The sequence below is a fragment of the Podarcis tiliguerta genome (genome assembly GCF_965153285.1).
Source record: "Podarcis tiliguerta genome assembly, chromosome: 2".
NCBI lineage: Eukaryota > Metazoa > Chordata > Lepidosauria > Squamata > Lacertidae > Podarcis > Podarcis tiliguerta.
Genome location: NC_139535.1, coordinates 5,734,858 through 5,750,440, shown reverse-complemented (window position 1 = coordinate 5,750,440; position 15,583 = coordinate 5,734,858). Strand labels below are relative to the sequence as shown.

Below are 15,583 nucleotides of genomic sequence, written 5' to 3'. Positions count from 1 at the left end.
TCTTTTAACGAAGACCGGTTAAAACACCTTAAAAAATATCTGATGGAAGAGAAACCCCGTCAACTAGAGTATTTAGCCGCCTTTGAGGCGGTCAAGGGGCAGCTCCAGGCCCCGAAAGGAACTCCATCCTACCAGCTGCCCATCTTAAATCCTGGAAGGCAGCCTTTGCCCCCCCCCTACGAGGGACATCACACGGACGAATCCATGGAGCGAGTCCTAATCCCCTTCTACTATAGAGAGTCGAGTCCACCCGGCCCCAGTGGCAATCTAGACAGCGATGAAGAGACAGGGGAGGACGGAGCGAGGGGGGGCAGAATAGAAGGCTTACGCGATTACAAGCCAAAGCTCAGAAGCACACCAACTCGGAGGACTCCACTCCTGTGGAAAAATCCGCAGAAACACCAGGAGCTTCTAATGAAAGTCCTACGGCAGTCCAGATGCCCCTAAGGGCTTTGCCGATTCCACCCCTACAACCTGACGGACCCCCCCGAATGGTATATACGCATCAGCCCTTCTATACGGCTGACCTGGTAACCTGGGCAAACCAAATGCCCTCCCTGAGGGACGACCCGGATAAGTGCCACCGTCAAGTTAGCGCTATTTTCTCCACTCATAACCCCACCTGGCCAGATGTCCACGTTCTTTTGAATGCCCTCTTTAACGAGGCTGAGAAGGCAGACATTCTGGCCAAGGCTGGAGACGCAATAGAGCTTCCAGATTATCAGCGAGGACGTCCAGAAGGTTTACAAGCTCTCTCTGCCCAATGCCTACGCATCGACCCAGCTTGGGACTATAATACCCCAAACGGCACGTGGTGTTTAAACCTATTCAAGAAAGCAATTTTGGACGGCATTAAAGCTGCTGGACAGCGTACCGTCAATTGGACTAAGGTCCAAACAGTACTCCAGGGACCAAACGAACACCCCTCTGACTACTACACCCGGCTGGTATCAGCTATCAAAACATGGGGGGGAATAGATCCCGAAAATTCCCAACATGAGGTCATCATAAAAGGCTTCTTTAAAGACCAAGCCTGCCCAGATATTAGAAAAGCATTGAACCTTCAAATCGGGTATGACGGAAAAAGCATTAGTGAAATTCTATCTATAGCTAAATCAGTCTTCAATTCCCGAGATGAAAGAAAGCGAAAAGAGACCAGACCCGAAACGGAACACATCCTAGCCCTGAGCATGGACCCTAGCTCCACACACGGCAGGAACTTTCCTCGAGGAAAAGGGGTCCGGGGAGGAGGACCCCCCAATCCATACAGACAGTGGGGACCCACCACCACTGGGTGCTTCTATTGTCAAGAAGAGGGACACATAAAAAGGTTCTGTCCCTACCTAAATACCGCTTCCAATGGGGGACAAGGATTTAAACCCAACCACTTCCCCCCTGTACCACGTCCTAACATGACACAAGGATATGGAAACCACCCGTCTGCACCCTATGCTCCACAAGTACCATCGATGCCCTACAATCCACAAGCAATCGCGAATTCCCTACCCCAAAACCAACGATCCCAACCAGGTCCAAAGAACCAAATGCCTGCCATAAACCCACCCGCTCACCCCTGGACCAACGCCACCGCTCCTCCTCTGCACCCACCAAATCAACCACCCCCGGACGACCAAGAAACTTATTGACAATTAGAAGGGGATCCCAACCCAACCCAAGCCATTTGCCCCGTCCTTGCTTTGTCACCGGAAGACCCAGTTTGTACTCTAGAAATTGACGGCCACCCCTATCAATGTCTGTTGGATACAGGGGCCACTTACTCCACCTTAACTGACAGTCATCTGCAACCAGGGACTGAGACCAGGAAAGTTATGGGATTGGATGGGATACCCCGCACTTGCCCACTCTCACAACCAGCTAAAGTCACCCTCGGACCTTTATTAGCGGAGCACACTTTCCTTCTAACTAGCAGCCCTGTAAACCTCCTCGGCAGAGACCTCCTGTGCAAACTGAACGCTACAATAAAATGTTCAGGGGATGGCATCTACTTATACATGCCCGAGGAATCTATCCTCGCCTTCCAGGGCATGATACAAGAAGCGAAATCGGACCGGCAATTTCCGGAACTTCCCCCCGAACTGGAGAATGAATTACCCCCTTCATTATGGGGTACAGAATCAACCTCAGTAGGACTCCTAATATCAGCCACTCCAGTAAAGATCACATATAGAACTGATTTACCCTTCCCTTGCACCAAACAATATCCTCTACCCAAGGAAGCTATCGAAGGACTAACTCCTATGATAGAAGACTTTCTTAGGAAGGGAATCCTTGTTCCTTGTGCATCACCCTGTAATACCCCAGTTCTCCCCGTAAAGAAACCTTCTGCAGAGGGAGCCCCAGTCCGATATCGTTTCGTTCAAGATCTGAGGCTAGTGAACCAATTTGTGATACCCCGCCACCCGGTGGTGGGCAACCCAAACTCCCTCCTAAACGCCATCCCGGCCGGAACAACGTGGTACACCGCTGCGGACTTATGCTCCGCCTTCTTTAGCATACCTTTGGACCCCGCCAGCCAATTCCTCTTTGCCTTTACCTGGGGACCCAGTCAATTAACCTGGACCAGGCTGCCCCAAGGCTACGTGGAATCACCTGCAATATTCTCTGCAATACTGCACCAAGATTTGCAAGATATCCACCTGCCCGCTAGCTCCGCCCTCTTGCTTTACGTAGATGATTTACTCTTGTGTTCTACTAGTGAGGAGGCTTGCAAAATAGACACCAAACACCTCCTTTCAGAGTTGGCACGCAAAGGACACAAGGTGTCACCTAAAAAGCTACAATATTGTAAGCAAGAAGTGAAATACCTCGGACACATCCTAGGAGTAGGTACCCGGAGCCTAGCAACCGACAGGATCGAGGCTGTCACCAAAATTCCCCTCCCCAAGACAAAACGACAATTGCGCGGTTTCCTAGGGATGGCTGGCTTCTGCCGAGCCTGGATTGCTGGGTATAGCGAAATAACAAAGCCTCTGACCGCTATGACCCGCCAAGATCACCCAGACACACTAGTGTGGGAGGAAGATGCTTATAAATCCTTCGAACGTTTAAAACGGGAATTAAGGTCTGCCCCCGCCTTAGGATTGCCAGACTACCGAATCCCCTTCAATCTGTTCATCCATGAGCAAATGGGGGTGGCCTCAGGTGTCTTAACCCAGCCCTTCCGAGACCAAGAAAGGCCAGTGGCCTATTACAGCCTGCAGCTGGACAACACCGCAAAAGGGGCAGTGGGTTGCCTGAGGGCTATTGCCGCCGCCGCGATCCTCCTTGAAAAGGCTCAAGAGACAGTCTTAGGGCATGAAATCACCATTCATGTTCCCCACTCTGTCTCCACCCTCCTAACCCTAAGAGGCTGCCACCACTTCTCGAACTCCCGCCTTAACCGATACGAAGCCCTCCTACTAACTCCATCTAACGTCACCATAAAACGGGTCAATTCCCTCAACCCGGCTACTCTGCTGCCCCTTCCCGATGATGGCACCCCACACCACGACTGCGCTACCATAGTTCGCCAAGCGGAAAAGCCCCGGGAAGACCTTGACCACCTCCCCCTAGACAACCCGGACTTAATACTTTATACGGACGGCAGCTCCAAAGTGATCGAAGGGGAAAGACGGACTGGATATGCCGTGGTTTCCGACTTTGAAGTAGTGGAATCAAACCCAGTTAACCCACAGTATAGCGCCCAGGCCGCAGAGTTAATAGCACTAATCCGCGCCTGTGAAATTAGTGAGGGTAAACGGACCACCATTTATACAGACAGCAAATACTGTTTTGGACTCGTGCACACCACCGGTCAGATTTGGCTCCAAAGGGGTTTCTTAACTGCAGCCGGCTCTCAAATTTCACATGCCGCTCTAGTCGAGAGACTCCTCACAGCCATCCACTTACCTAGTGCCATAGCAGTCGTCCATTGCAAGGCACACACGAAAGGGAGAGATCCAGTCTCCAGAGGAAACAGACGCGCCGATAAAGCAGCCCAGATGGCCGCTATACGCCCTCCAAATAATGAATCTGAGTTCCAAGCTTTACAGCTTCCTACGGACATAGACGCTACCCAAATGTATAAGTCCGTCCCCGAACAAGAGAGAACCATGTGGGAATCCCTCGGGGCAAAAGAACAAAACGGTGTCTGGATCCTCCCTGACGGCAGGTTCGTCCTGCCAAAGGCCTGGACTCCAAAATTGGTGAGGATCCTCCACCAACAGACCCACTGGGGAAAGGGGAGGTTGATGGAGCACGTTAAAAGGTCCTGGTTTGCTCCGGGAATAGCAGCCGCAGCCACAGCAGCCTCAAAAAACTGCATCACCTGTCACCGCTTCAATCCGAAACGCGAGCCCAAAAAACCACCAGGGGCTAGACCATGGGCTTTCATACCCTTTGAAAGTCTGCAATTGGACTTTATTGATTTGCCCCAGTGCCAGGGCTTCAAACATGCCCTAATCATAGTTGATCAATTCTCCTCCTGGGTGGAGGCATTCCCCTGTCGAAAAGCCACGGCAACGGTGGTTGCGAGAGCCCTCCTACAGGATATTATTCCCCGATACGGAATGCCTCGCCGCTTGGACAGTGACAGGGGAACGCACTTCACTGCCGACATAGTGCAACAAGTGGCTAAAGCCCTTCAGATAAAGTGGGATCTTCATACACCCTATCATCCACAATCCTCTGGCCAAGTAGAGCGCATGAACCAAGAGATAAAGACACAACTGGGAAAACTTTGCAGGCTCACTGGATTGAAATGGGTAAATGCGCTCCCACTGGTCCTTCATAACATTCGGAGCGCCCCAACCGGACCTTTGAACCTATCCCCTTTTGAACTCCTGTTCGGGAGACCCCCTCCCGTCTATAACACCTTGTTTCCCCTCTCAGAGCTTGAGGTGGGGGAGGCAGAACTTACTAATTATATCACTCAGTTCCAAAAACAGTTGCAGCGCCTCCACCAGTATGCGGCTGTTGAAGGACAGAGCCTGCCGATTGATGTCCAAGCCCACTCTTTCCATCCAGGTGACTGGATCCTGGTCAAGGTTTACCAGAAGCTACCCCTCCAGCCCGCCTGGGAGGGCCCCTATCAAGTACTTTTGACCTCGCCAACCGCTGTAAAGGTAGGAGAGAAAAACGCGTGGCTGCACCACACAAGGTGCAAGGCGGCACCACCACCCCAAGAAGGACAAGAGAGCCTCGGGGAGGACTACACCTACGAAGCTCCACCTCCCTCGCCAACTTCCTACATCGACGACGACGAGGAACAGACCGGACCGGATCGGGGCCAAGGTCGGGCTCAACAGACCGGACCAGATCGGGGCCAAGGTCGGGCTCAACAGACCGGACCAGATCGGGGCCAAGGTCGGGCTCAACAGACCGGACCAGATCGGGGCCAAGGTCGGGCTCAACAGACCGGACCAGATCGGGGCCAAGTTCGGGCTCAACAGACCGGATCGGATCGGGACCAGGATCGGGTCCAACCGACCGCAACGGACACCACTTCACCGACTTGGACCTCCGAGATCATCCCTCACACCGACACCATCAAATTACGTCTAAAACGAGTTTGACAGCTCGTTTGACAGCTCGCCTGACAGCTCGTTTGACGGCTCGCCTGACAGCTCGTTTGACAGCTCGCCTGACAGCTCGTTTGACAGCTCGCCTGACAGCTCGTTTGACAGCTCGCCTGACAGCTCGTTTGACAGCTCGCCTGACAGCTCGTTTGACAGCTCGCCTGACAGCTCGCCTGACAGCCCATCTGACAGCCCTGCCACCGACCATGAGCCAAATCCTCACCCTTCTTGTTTTCGCCACCTTGTCTGGGACCTCAGCGGTCCTACCAGATCACTGCACCGGATTACAAACGGACTATCACTTCCTGGACTATCACAAAGTCGAGACCGGTGGAAAGTCAAACCCTGATCGAATGGGGGACTTTGATTTCTGTCTCCCAGAATCACGGACCCTACTGCGCCATTCGCTAGTACCCCGACTTACGGACAATGAATACTGGGAACTTTTTATTCGAGATAAAAACCTCCAACGCATAGGGTCAGCTGTCCTCACCCTTGATCACCCGTATTACCGACTAAAGTGCCACAATGGGACTTATCTTCTTTACAGCAATGGGGAAGTTACTAGGGGCCCAAACTGGACCGAGATCGAGGTAGGGGGGGCCACTCATGTGTACACGGACTCGAGCCACCCCTCTGAAAACCTGATCTTCGGATTCCAGTGTCTCCTCATGAACCCCGTACCCCGGAAACCGCAACTTCAGGGACTCTGCTTAAGGCGGTTCTGCTGCCTGTGGAGCCTTGGGGTCACCCACGACTGGAAGGGAGCTGAATACCTAGAAGGCTGGCACCACCCGGTGCATCCCTCACGTTCCCCAACCTGGGACAACGTGGGACCCCTGAGGTGTGGTGGCATTGCCAAAGAAAGGCGGCTGCTGAACTCTACCGACCCGCTCCACCCATTCGGCACCGCACCCCGACAACTCGGCACAGACCCCTCTTTCCCAGGGGAGGACCTTCTTTCCTCTTGGGAACAGAACTCATATATCAAGCTCCTTAGCCAGGTGGCTAAAGAGGCACCCTACCCGGACTGCTGGATCTGTGCCCATGCACCCAGCCACCTTCAACAGAGCCTCCCCCTCGTTCCCGTGCCAGTGACCTTAGAGCAATTTCGGTCCGGAGACGTTACCTCCTGGAATCTCACGGCATTGAACTTGACGCATCAATACCTATACCTCACGGGCCCCACGAAAGGACCCCTCTGCCGCAGTTTCACAGGCGAGGGGACCTTCATCGGATCTAGCACCTGCAATTCCAACCTCGAAATCTTACCATCGGGGCAGGTCACCATCACCAGCGGGGCCAGTTCCCAGACTTTCGCAAATCTCACCCTTGCTTGGGCCGCTGCTGTCGGCCACCCGCCCACCTGGAAGCCTCAACCCACGGACTTCATGCTGCTGCAAGCCTTTACATCTGGTAGGATGGAATCATACCTCAGTGGCTTATTCTGGGTATGTGGGCATCGTGCATATACCTGGGTAAGCCCGCACATGTCTGGCTCCTGCTTCATAGGATACATCGTCCCGGGAATTAGAGTAGTCCCGCATCTACCGCCCGGGAGACAGAGAAATAAAAGGGAGCAAAAACAGCTGTCAGACCTTTCCGACGTCGCGGCAAATGGAGAAACTGTGGGCCGAGCTCTCTTCCCCGCTTATGGGGCAGGATCTAACCATGTTGACATCCTCCGACTCACTGACATTCTCCTGAAATTCATGCAAGAAGCCACCCAGATCACTGACACCATGATGACAGAACTGTCTGAGGTAAGACAGCTAAGTTTGCAGACTAGGATCGCGACAGACTTTCTACTATCCAGCCAGGGGGGAACGTGTGCCTTAATAGGAACTGAATGCTGTACATATGTGACCGACCAATCCTTGAATATAACTGGACACCTGAACAACATCCATGAGCTGGCAGGGAGACTAAAAGATATACAACACGAGGGACTATCTGATGTGGACTTATGGGGTTGGTTGCCCAGGCTAGGATGGCTCCGACAACTGGTGAAAGGTATTCTTCTTACTGTCTTTATTGTTGTCCTCTGTGTTCTGATACTCTGTTGTACTGTACATTGCGTTACCCCTTGTTGCTCCCTCCTTAGCCGCCCCGTTAAGTCTATCTCTTTTCCCCTCACTGCCTATTCCCGCTCGCAAAATGCCCCTATCTTCCCAGATTATATACGGATGAGACACCTGGGGGAAGGGGAATACGAAATTACCGAGATTTAGGGTGCGGAGAAAAGATTTGCAAGTTCTTACAGAACTTTGATGCAAATCTATCTCCGAATGGGGGACTGATACGGAGGGGGGGGGGCACGTCTTCCCCATCCTCCCGACGGACAGCGGAGGGTCCGAGGCAATGACCTCAAGGGAGCCGAAAACCCCCCTGAGGACCCTCTTCGCCCCACACCGTCGCATAAGCACCACACTTTACCCCTAACCCCATAAATAAAGCGTCCTCTTCTATCCTTCTATTACGGGCGAAATAAGCCCAATATTTCTAAATCTCCCCTCGCCCTATCTAGATAGTGAGTAGACCGTAAAACTACGCTCTCCGTTGCGGTCTATGGCCGCGCTTTAGCCAATCAGGACCATGCATTTGCCCGTGCAGAACTAGCTCAGCTAGCCTTGCACGCCTCATTTAACCTCTTGACAAGCTGCTGACAGCTCCCTGCTGGGAGAACAATGGAACCGAAACCCGTGAACTCGTAAAAGTGTCAAAACCAGTTACAATGTATCAATTCTGTTTCCGATTTCAATAAGCAATATAAAATGAACAAGAGGGAGCTAAAAATCTTCAGAAAATCATATAAAATCAACCGTAGCTCCGATTCTCTTGGTTTTGGTCTCGATCAACTCAGTCTCTCCAGGACTCCATGACACCTTCCCCACCTCCATAATTCCCCAAGCGGAGAGTCACGTACTCAGGAAGACCTTAATCTGACCTAATCACTCCGTCCAGCCCTTCCTCCGGGCAATGCCAGGTGGCAGACTATGTGCATATGGACTATTGTTCTCTCATCACCGGTACTCAGGATGCGCTTATCTATGCATATCCCGGACTCTGCATATCTCCCCCTCCTTCCCCTATATGTTAATCCTGTGTAACCCAACCTTCTCCAAATGTATTCATGACGTGAACTATGTAACCCAACCTCTCTTTAATGTATTCATGATGTCAGTATGATGTATTTTGCACTGTATCATGGGACATGGAGGGAACTTTTAAAACTTCTTGTCACCCCTTTCTCGGGGTTCAATCTCGTCTTGAACCTTGTTGCGCAATAAACTGGGATCTCCTGCAGCTTGCTCCTGCCTCCGGCTGACCTCATTTTCCTCCTCAGGGACCCGCGGACTTAGTCCGACGAGCTGGGTAGCAGAGCATTCTCGTGCCCAGATTTTCCGTAACAAGTAAAAAAAGAAAATTGAAATGGACAGATTTGAGACGGGATACAGAAAAACCTTTTGCCTTTACACTTGGGTAGGGGAAAGTGGGGCTGATTGATGCAGAAAAATTCAATCTCATATTTTATGTACCAAAATGAGTTAAATGATAAAAAAATTGCTTTATGCATGGCATAACTAATCAGTATTATAATAGCAATCAAAAGAACCATTAAAGTTAGAAGAGAATATAATGACTTGAGTAAAAAATGGGTTTTGTATCATTCTGCTCCACCTACGGGGCACTTTGATACAAAGCGCAAATTGTATGAGAATGGTAATTATTTACAAAAATTTAATGAAAAAAACAACGTTTAATCAGACCATAATCAGCCCTACAGTTTGTTACTTAAAAATCTAAATGACGTATCAAAACTAAGTGTTTCACACATATCATAGACTTTATGGCAGGTTTTCTTCAAAACATATATTCATCTTTCCTCAAACACCTATCCATTAAAAAAAAACTTGGGAAAAACTTTAAAATGTATAAGAACTCACATTAGGTAGTCAAAAAATAGTAATTTAAACAAAATGCTTATAAAAAATAAAATATTTCCTTAACGTTTAGCTTCTATTGCACATTAATGGAAGCTAAGCATTAAGGAAATATATTATTTTTTATAAGCATTTTGTTTAAATTACTATTTTTTGACTACCTAATGTGAACACTCTATATCCACTGAAGTCTAAAGAAAAAGTATAAAGAGATGATGTTTGAGTTGTGCCCTTTGAGAAATTTGGTTTTGACAGCTGCAAAACAGCATCTTTGAAATCAATGTTTGCCTTATCTTCTACAATGGGGAAGACAAACATACAAGATGCTGGATATTTCATCAGATATGACACTTGATAATCGGTCATATTATATTTAGAAATGACTTTGGCTACGTAGTAAACAACAGGTTTTTTTCTTTTCAAATTTCACGAGTAGGAAATCAGTTTAGAGATTTCATGCAAACTTGTATAGTGGAGCACTATTGTACACTAGCGGGGCACTTTTATACGTATCAATGTGCCCCGTGTCTTAGTGTATCAAAGTGCCCCAACGAACATTTACAGAAAACTAACAATTCATAAAACCACTGAACTTATTTAAAAATCATATATAATCCTGATTACTGAGTGGGATAATTTACCTTTTGTATTTTTAAATCTTAACTAAACGACGAAAAACAGCATTGGAACACTTTTACATTTCACGTAATTTTTTAGTTGGCCGCCCTAAAAACACACCTACTCCCGTCAAACGCCAATGGCGAACTGGCAGGCCGCACGGTCGCAACTGTCATACTCACACATGTATAGACATGTTTTAGTGATGTCACGACACGAATAATGTTTCTCGATATTGAAATATTGTTGGTGTATCAATGTGCCCCGCCTCCCCCTACATACCTATGGGGAAAGTCTTTAAAACACATTGGATTCAAGGGCGATTGGGTTTGCCAAATTCTCCCCGTACGCCCACCCCCTTCCCACCCTCTTTTTGGTTTTTACAATATTTTTTTCCAAGTGCGTAAAGCTGTATGTGCGCAAGTTGCTGGCTTACTGGGCCTCCTGGTCTGCCCTTTCCACTCCAGGGGAGGCTGCCGTGGAGAAGGGAGATGGGCCCTTTCCAACCTCAAGGGACCCTTTCAGGGCAGGCGGGAGAACTAGAAAGGAGCTCTGTCTTTCCCAGGGCTGTTGGCTTTGCTCACTAACTATTGGGCTGAAAAGTCCCGGAGAACAGAGAGCAGCGAGTCCAGCATTTCTTCCCCCTCAAGAGAGGAACCAGGATCAGGCTGAGCTGCTCTCAGTGTATGATTTGCAACTTGGAAGGATCTGGAAGATTCCCACCATTGGGGACCTGGTGAAATTTGCCCCCTCAGCCTAGATGCAGCTCCCTGGGACAATCTTGGAACCACAAGTTGTCATTGTTGAGTAGTGTTAGAGCTTTATCAAGATGATAAACTAATTTAATTTGTACCCAGTCCTCCCTCCCAAAGGAGTCTGCTTTGGCAAGCAAAGGATAAAACATCTAAAAACAGTTCCACAGTAGAGACTGACTGGGGAAGATGCCAAGGCAGGTTGAGGAATGCCATTTATACTCAGTTCTTTTTAATTTCTGCAGATGTGAGGAGATTCTGACTAGGTTGCCCCTTGGGTCCCTGCTCCTCTGCTCTTAAAAAATACAGGATTCATTGAGGCTCCCGTTGTGGATGTCTCTCTGTTAACCCCAATTTGTCTCTCTGTTAACGCCTTTTTGCAGAGGCTCCGGTGGTGAAGGTGACCAGGAAGGCAGACTATGACGGCCTGGAGACCCTCGTTTGCCAAGTCTACGGCTTCTACCCCAAGGAGATTGAGGCCAACTGGGTGAAGGACGGGGAGGTCTGGCAGGAGGGCACCCTCCGAGGATTGGTCGCCCCCAACTCGGACGGGACCTACTGTCTCTTGCTCAGTGTCCAGATCGACCCCGAGGAGAGGGAGCGCTTCCGGTGCCGCGTGGAGCATGACAGCCTGGAGAAGCCTCTGGACGTGGCCTGGGAGAAGGAGCCTGGTGAGAGAGAGACAGACAGACAGACAGACAGACAGGAGGGGAAGGGGTGGGCTCTGGGAGGGGGGTTTCCACCCAACTCCTCCCTTCAGCAGCAGCACAGCTCAGATGGGGAACCCCAGTTGGATCCTGTCTGTGTCTCTGGAGGGAACTAACTGAATCAGAATCAGTAGATTTCGACAGAGATGCAGCCATTTCTGGCAAGGGTCTCATAGGCCTTGAACTCAAATTGGATGTCGTAGGTAAAAACTGGCTGTCACCTTTTTGCCTTTAAGCAAAAGTAGTTGTGATGTCACAGAATGTGGGCAGATATTTTACTTCTTCAGAATCAAATGTGTCAGCACAGTATGTGGAATAAAACTTTGTTTCATTTCTGTAGGTACTTGTGGGGACCTTGGGAGGAGATGAGGGTTGTTTGGGGGGCACTTTTGGTTGTCCTCCCTCCTTGGGATCTCCTTGCATTTCACAAGCTCTGGTGTTAGGGTTGCCATAATTTGAAGAGCAAAAAAGAGGACACATTTGCCGACTTCTACTTTTAACTACTGCTATGATGACACTCATTTTAAATACCCCCACTATATGTAGGCTATAGAGGCTGTGATATATTGCTAGTAGCAATGTTCTTAACTTTTAAAAACAAAATAACAATATTGTTATTTATTTATTTATTTGCTTTAATTAATTATCCTCTATTTAAAACCTGGACATTTTGCTTTATTTTAAAAATCTGTCTCGACAGACATTTTAAGTCTGAAAAGGGAGGGCATGTTTAGGAAAAACCGGACATATGGCAACCCTACACAAGATGCTTCTTCCTAAGGGTTTGTGTCTTCCCTGAAGGCCTGTAATGCTGGGCTCTGGGGGGTCTCAGAGGGGAGGGAATCCCTTCCTCTCAGGGTCAGGACAGAGAAGGCTGAAGCGCCTGAGCAGGAGGAGAGCTGCTTTTAAGTCTGGAGTCTGTGATGAAACAGGTGTGCCTGTCAACTGTCTTCCTTAAATGAATTGGTTATTTTGAAGACCTCTAATGCTGGATTCTGGTGGAAAAAAACTCCTTTGTCACTAGAGAGAGGACCCTGGCCTGTCAAGAGAGAGAGAGGGCCTGCTTTGCACACGTAAAATCCTCCTGGGCTCATAGCTCAGCACCTCCACTCAGATCTCCTGCTTGAGGCCTTGGGGAGCTGCTGCCGCCAGTCTGAATAAAAACGTCTCTTGTCTCCTTTCAGTCAACCTGGGGCTCATTGTGGGAGCCATTTTGGGTGTCATGGCGGCCATCCTGCTGGTCTCTGGGATCACCATCTTCTTCATCTGCAGTAAGTAAATCCTGGATGTCTTTGCTGCCTCTCCTGTTTCCTTCTGTCTTGGCCTCCGACTGGGAATCTGCTGGTGGAGCTTCCTGGAAATTGTCGCTGGCATCCCTACAGAGACCCCTCTCCACAAAACACCCTTTGAACCAAAAGTAATGTCGGCCGTTGTTTGCCATCACTCTGCTCAGGAAATTCACTTTCCACCTGATGTTTTTATTTTGTGTATTTTGTGCACTTATTTTGTATTTTTTCTGCTTTTGTCTCTACAGGGAAACAGAGCAAGAAATCAGCCTACAAAGCAGCCTCAAGTGAGTGGCTCCTCCCCTCTCTCTGTTTGTCATATTTTCCCCAATATGGAGCAGGAACAGGTTACAAACAGACCAAACCAAACCTGGTGGTGGCCTAGTCCTTAAGCCCAAGACCCTGATGGAAAGCTTCAGCCTGTCTGCTCAGCCTGTCTGTGGACAGCAAGGGGTCCCTCAGGGCCAGGAAAAGGCTGCAGAGAGACTGTCGGCTGAGGGAGGGGCTCCAAGAAGGAGCAGGAGGAAGAGCCAAGGGTGTGGGGAGAGAGGGATCTCTGCTGGTTTAATTACTTGAACCTGAAGCTAAAGTTTGGTTGGTTGGCTCAAGTCTGTGGATATCAGGAACCCTCCGCTCCGGATTTGGCACCACTGCTCCCTTTCTCTCTCTCCCCCCCCCCCCGGCTTCTGCCTTTCTGGCCCCTTCCTGCCCAGATTGCCCCCACCCCCGCTCTAGTCCCCCACTGCCTCCATGCCAGGCTGTGCCCATCTCTCTTTGCCCTCCAGTGTCTGCTTCTCCCTCCAGTGCTGCCCTTGAGCCCCCTTGCCTCTGGGCTGCCTGTCCCTGAACTCTTCTTAGGCCCCTCCCCAGATTGAGACTGATTTGGGATGGGGTTGGAAGGAGGGAGGAGAAGGGCTGGGGGGATGGGATCTCCCTCCCCAGGATCCTGATTCCTGTTTCCTCCCTTTTGCAGCAAGTGACCAGGGGCCCGTCAGCTCCATCAGGGGTAAGTGGGGGTGCAAGTGGGGGCAAAGGGGGGGGGTCTTGCAGAAGACTCTGTGCGGAACATCCTCATGGGGAAATGCTTCTGTTCTGTTCTGTCTGTCCATCTGAGCTCCACAGAGGATCCCCTCCACCTGACAGATGGGTTCTCCCCACGATCTGAATAAGAGGGAGTCACATTTTGGGTTCTGGAAGGGATTTTCCCTTCCAGTAGGACTGCTTTGTGTCCTTCTGGCATTCCCCCAAAGTGTGCAGCTTGGCTCACTTGCTTGAGCAGCCCTCTGCAGGCATTTGCTCTGCAGGCCCATTTTGGTGGTGCTCCCAGCATCTCTTAGGTCTGATCTGACATGATGAGGGATGGTGGCTTTCCTTGGGAGGCTGGACTAGATGACCTTTGGGTTCCCACTAGCTCTGTAATGCTGATGCCCCCACACCATGATGTTGGCTTAACTTTTAAACACTCCTGTTGTTTATTTCTGCAGTTTCATACCAGCCTGGTGTGTGAGATGAGACCAGAAGGAGCCTGCCCAAGTTTGGCTGCGAATTGCAGAGGCTCAGAGCTCCTGCTGTCCTTCAGTGCTGTTTATGATGTTTCTTAATCCTGGCTCTCACTCATCCATTCTGACTCCAGCTGTAACTAGAATTTGAGGATGATCATGTTTTTCTGATGGATTTTGGCTGATTGTGCTTTGCAGCTGATTTTCAGAAATGTGTTTGTAGTAATCAGATATACACAACTAAAAGCTTTAAAAAGGGATGGGGAGAGCAGTGATTTTGATGGTTTCTCTTGGTTCTTTGTTGCTGTGGTTTCCTCCACAAGCCTTTCCTCAATCTTGTGTCACTCACTTTCCATCCAAATTGAAGGAAAGGCAACATTTGAGAACTGCTTTAGGTGTATCATGCGTGAAATAAGCTAAATTGTTACTGCCGGCCTGCCTCTTGGGCCGCCCAGCCTTTGGCTAAACGGATTTAATGTCATGGAATGTATAAAAGCAGCCTAACTGCTCTGGCTGAATGTTTTCAATCCACCTTCTGCGTGCGGAAGTGAAGGAGCTGGCAGGGAGGGATGGTTGGCAGGGAGGAGGGATGCTTAGATGCTCAGGAGTTGAAGCTGAAAGAGAGAAGGAATAAAGTGGCTGAAGAGAGAGGCGACTTTCCTACAGGAGATGAGAGGGATTCTTGCTTCAGATTCTGCTGACAGCCAAGGAGGAAGCTATCAAGGAGAAGAGGCAGGCCAGGAGCTGCATGGCCAGAGTTTGGTCTGAAATAAGCAGCCCCTTCTTTTGGGCTGCAGGCCTCCAGTTCCTGAGACTTGTTGCCTGGTCCCCACAGCCTTCTAGGAGGAGAGACCCACTGGGAGTGGGACCACATGAACTCTTCCAAGTAAACTAGTTTTGTTGCCTTCAATTTGCCTAATTTTTATCTCACACATTCTTGCTTTTCCACCTGTGGCCCTTGAGGAACATATTTTTTCTCTCTGTAGTTCGCACCATATGATTTCCACCATCTTCTTTCTCTTTTCATAGACTGGCATTATTTAATGGGACTCTTTCCTAGAAATAAGAATGCAATAACTCTCTTAAACTTCCAGGGGCCGCAGGACTTTGCTGCACCTTGCTTTGAAGACACTGGATGTGATTGTTATTATTACTGTAATATCCGTTTATTACTGTAATATCCATTTGACTGAAATAAAAA

At 49.5% G+C, this 15,583-nt stretch overlaps 1 protein-coding gene across 6 annotated transcripts in view; it reads left to right on the top strand.

The window, feature by feature from the left end:
- The window catches only part of LOC310670714 (major histocompatibility complex class I-related gene protein-like), a 118,296-nt gene that overhangs the window by 36,528 nt on the left and 66,185 nt on the right, over positions 1 to 15,583 (top strand). For 2 of the 6 annotated variants that reach the window (XM_083426412.1, XM_083426411.1), the window contains exons 4-8: positions 11,274 to 11,561; positions 12,782 to 12,868; positions 13,132 to 13,170; positions 13,857 to 13,889; positions 14,368 to 15,292. In XM_083426412.1, the coding sequence (XP_083282538.1) occupies positions 11,274 to 11,561; positions 12,782 to 12,868; positions 13,132 to 13,170; positions 13,857 to 13,889; positions 14,368 to 14,390 (470 nt within the window). In that variant the 3' untranslated portion in view covers positions 14,391 to 15,292. Of the gene's footprint in view, positions 1 to 11,273; positions 11,608 to 12,781; positions 12,869 to 13,131; positions 13,171 to 13,856; positions 13,890 to 14,367; positions 15,293 to 15,583 lie in introns of those variants that run through there. The other 4 variants (XR_014507612.1, XM_083426414.1, XM_083426413.1 and 1 more) reach the window with 3 other exon arrangements.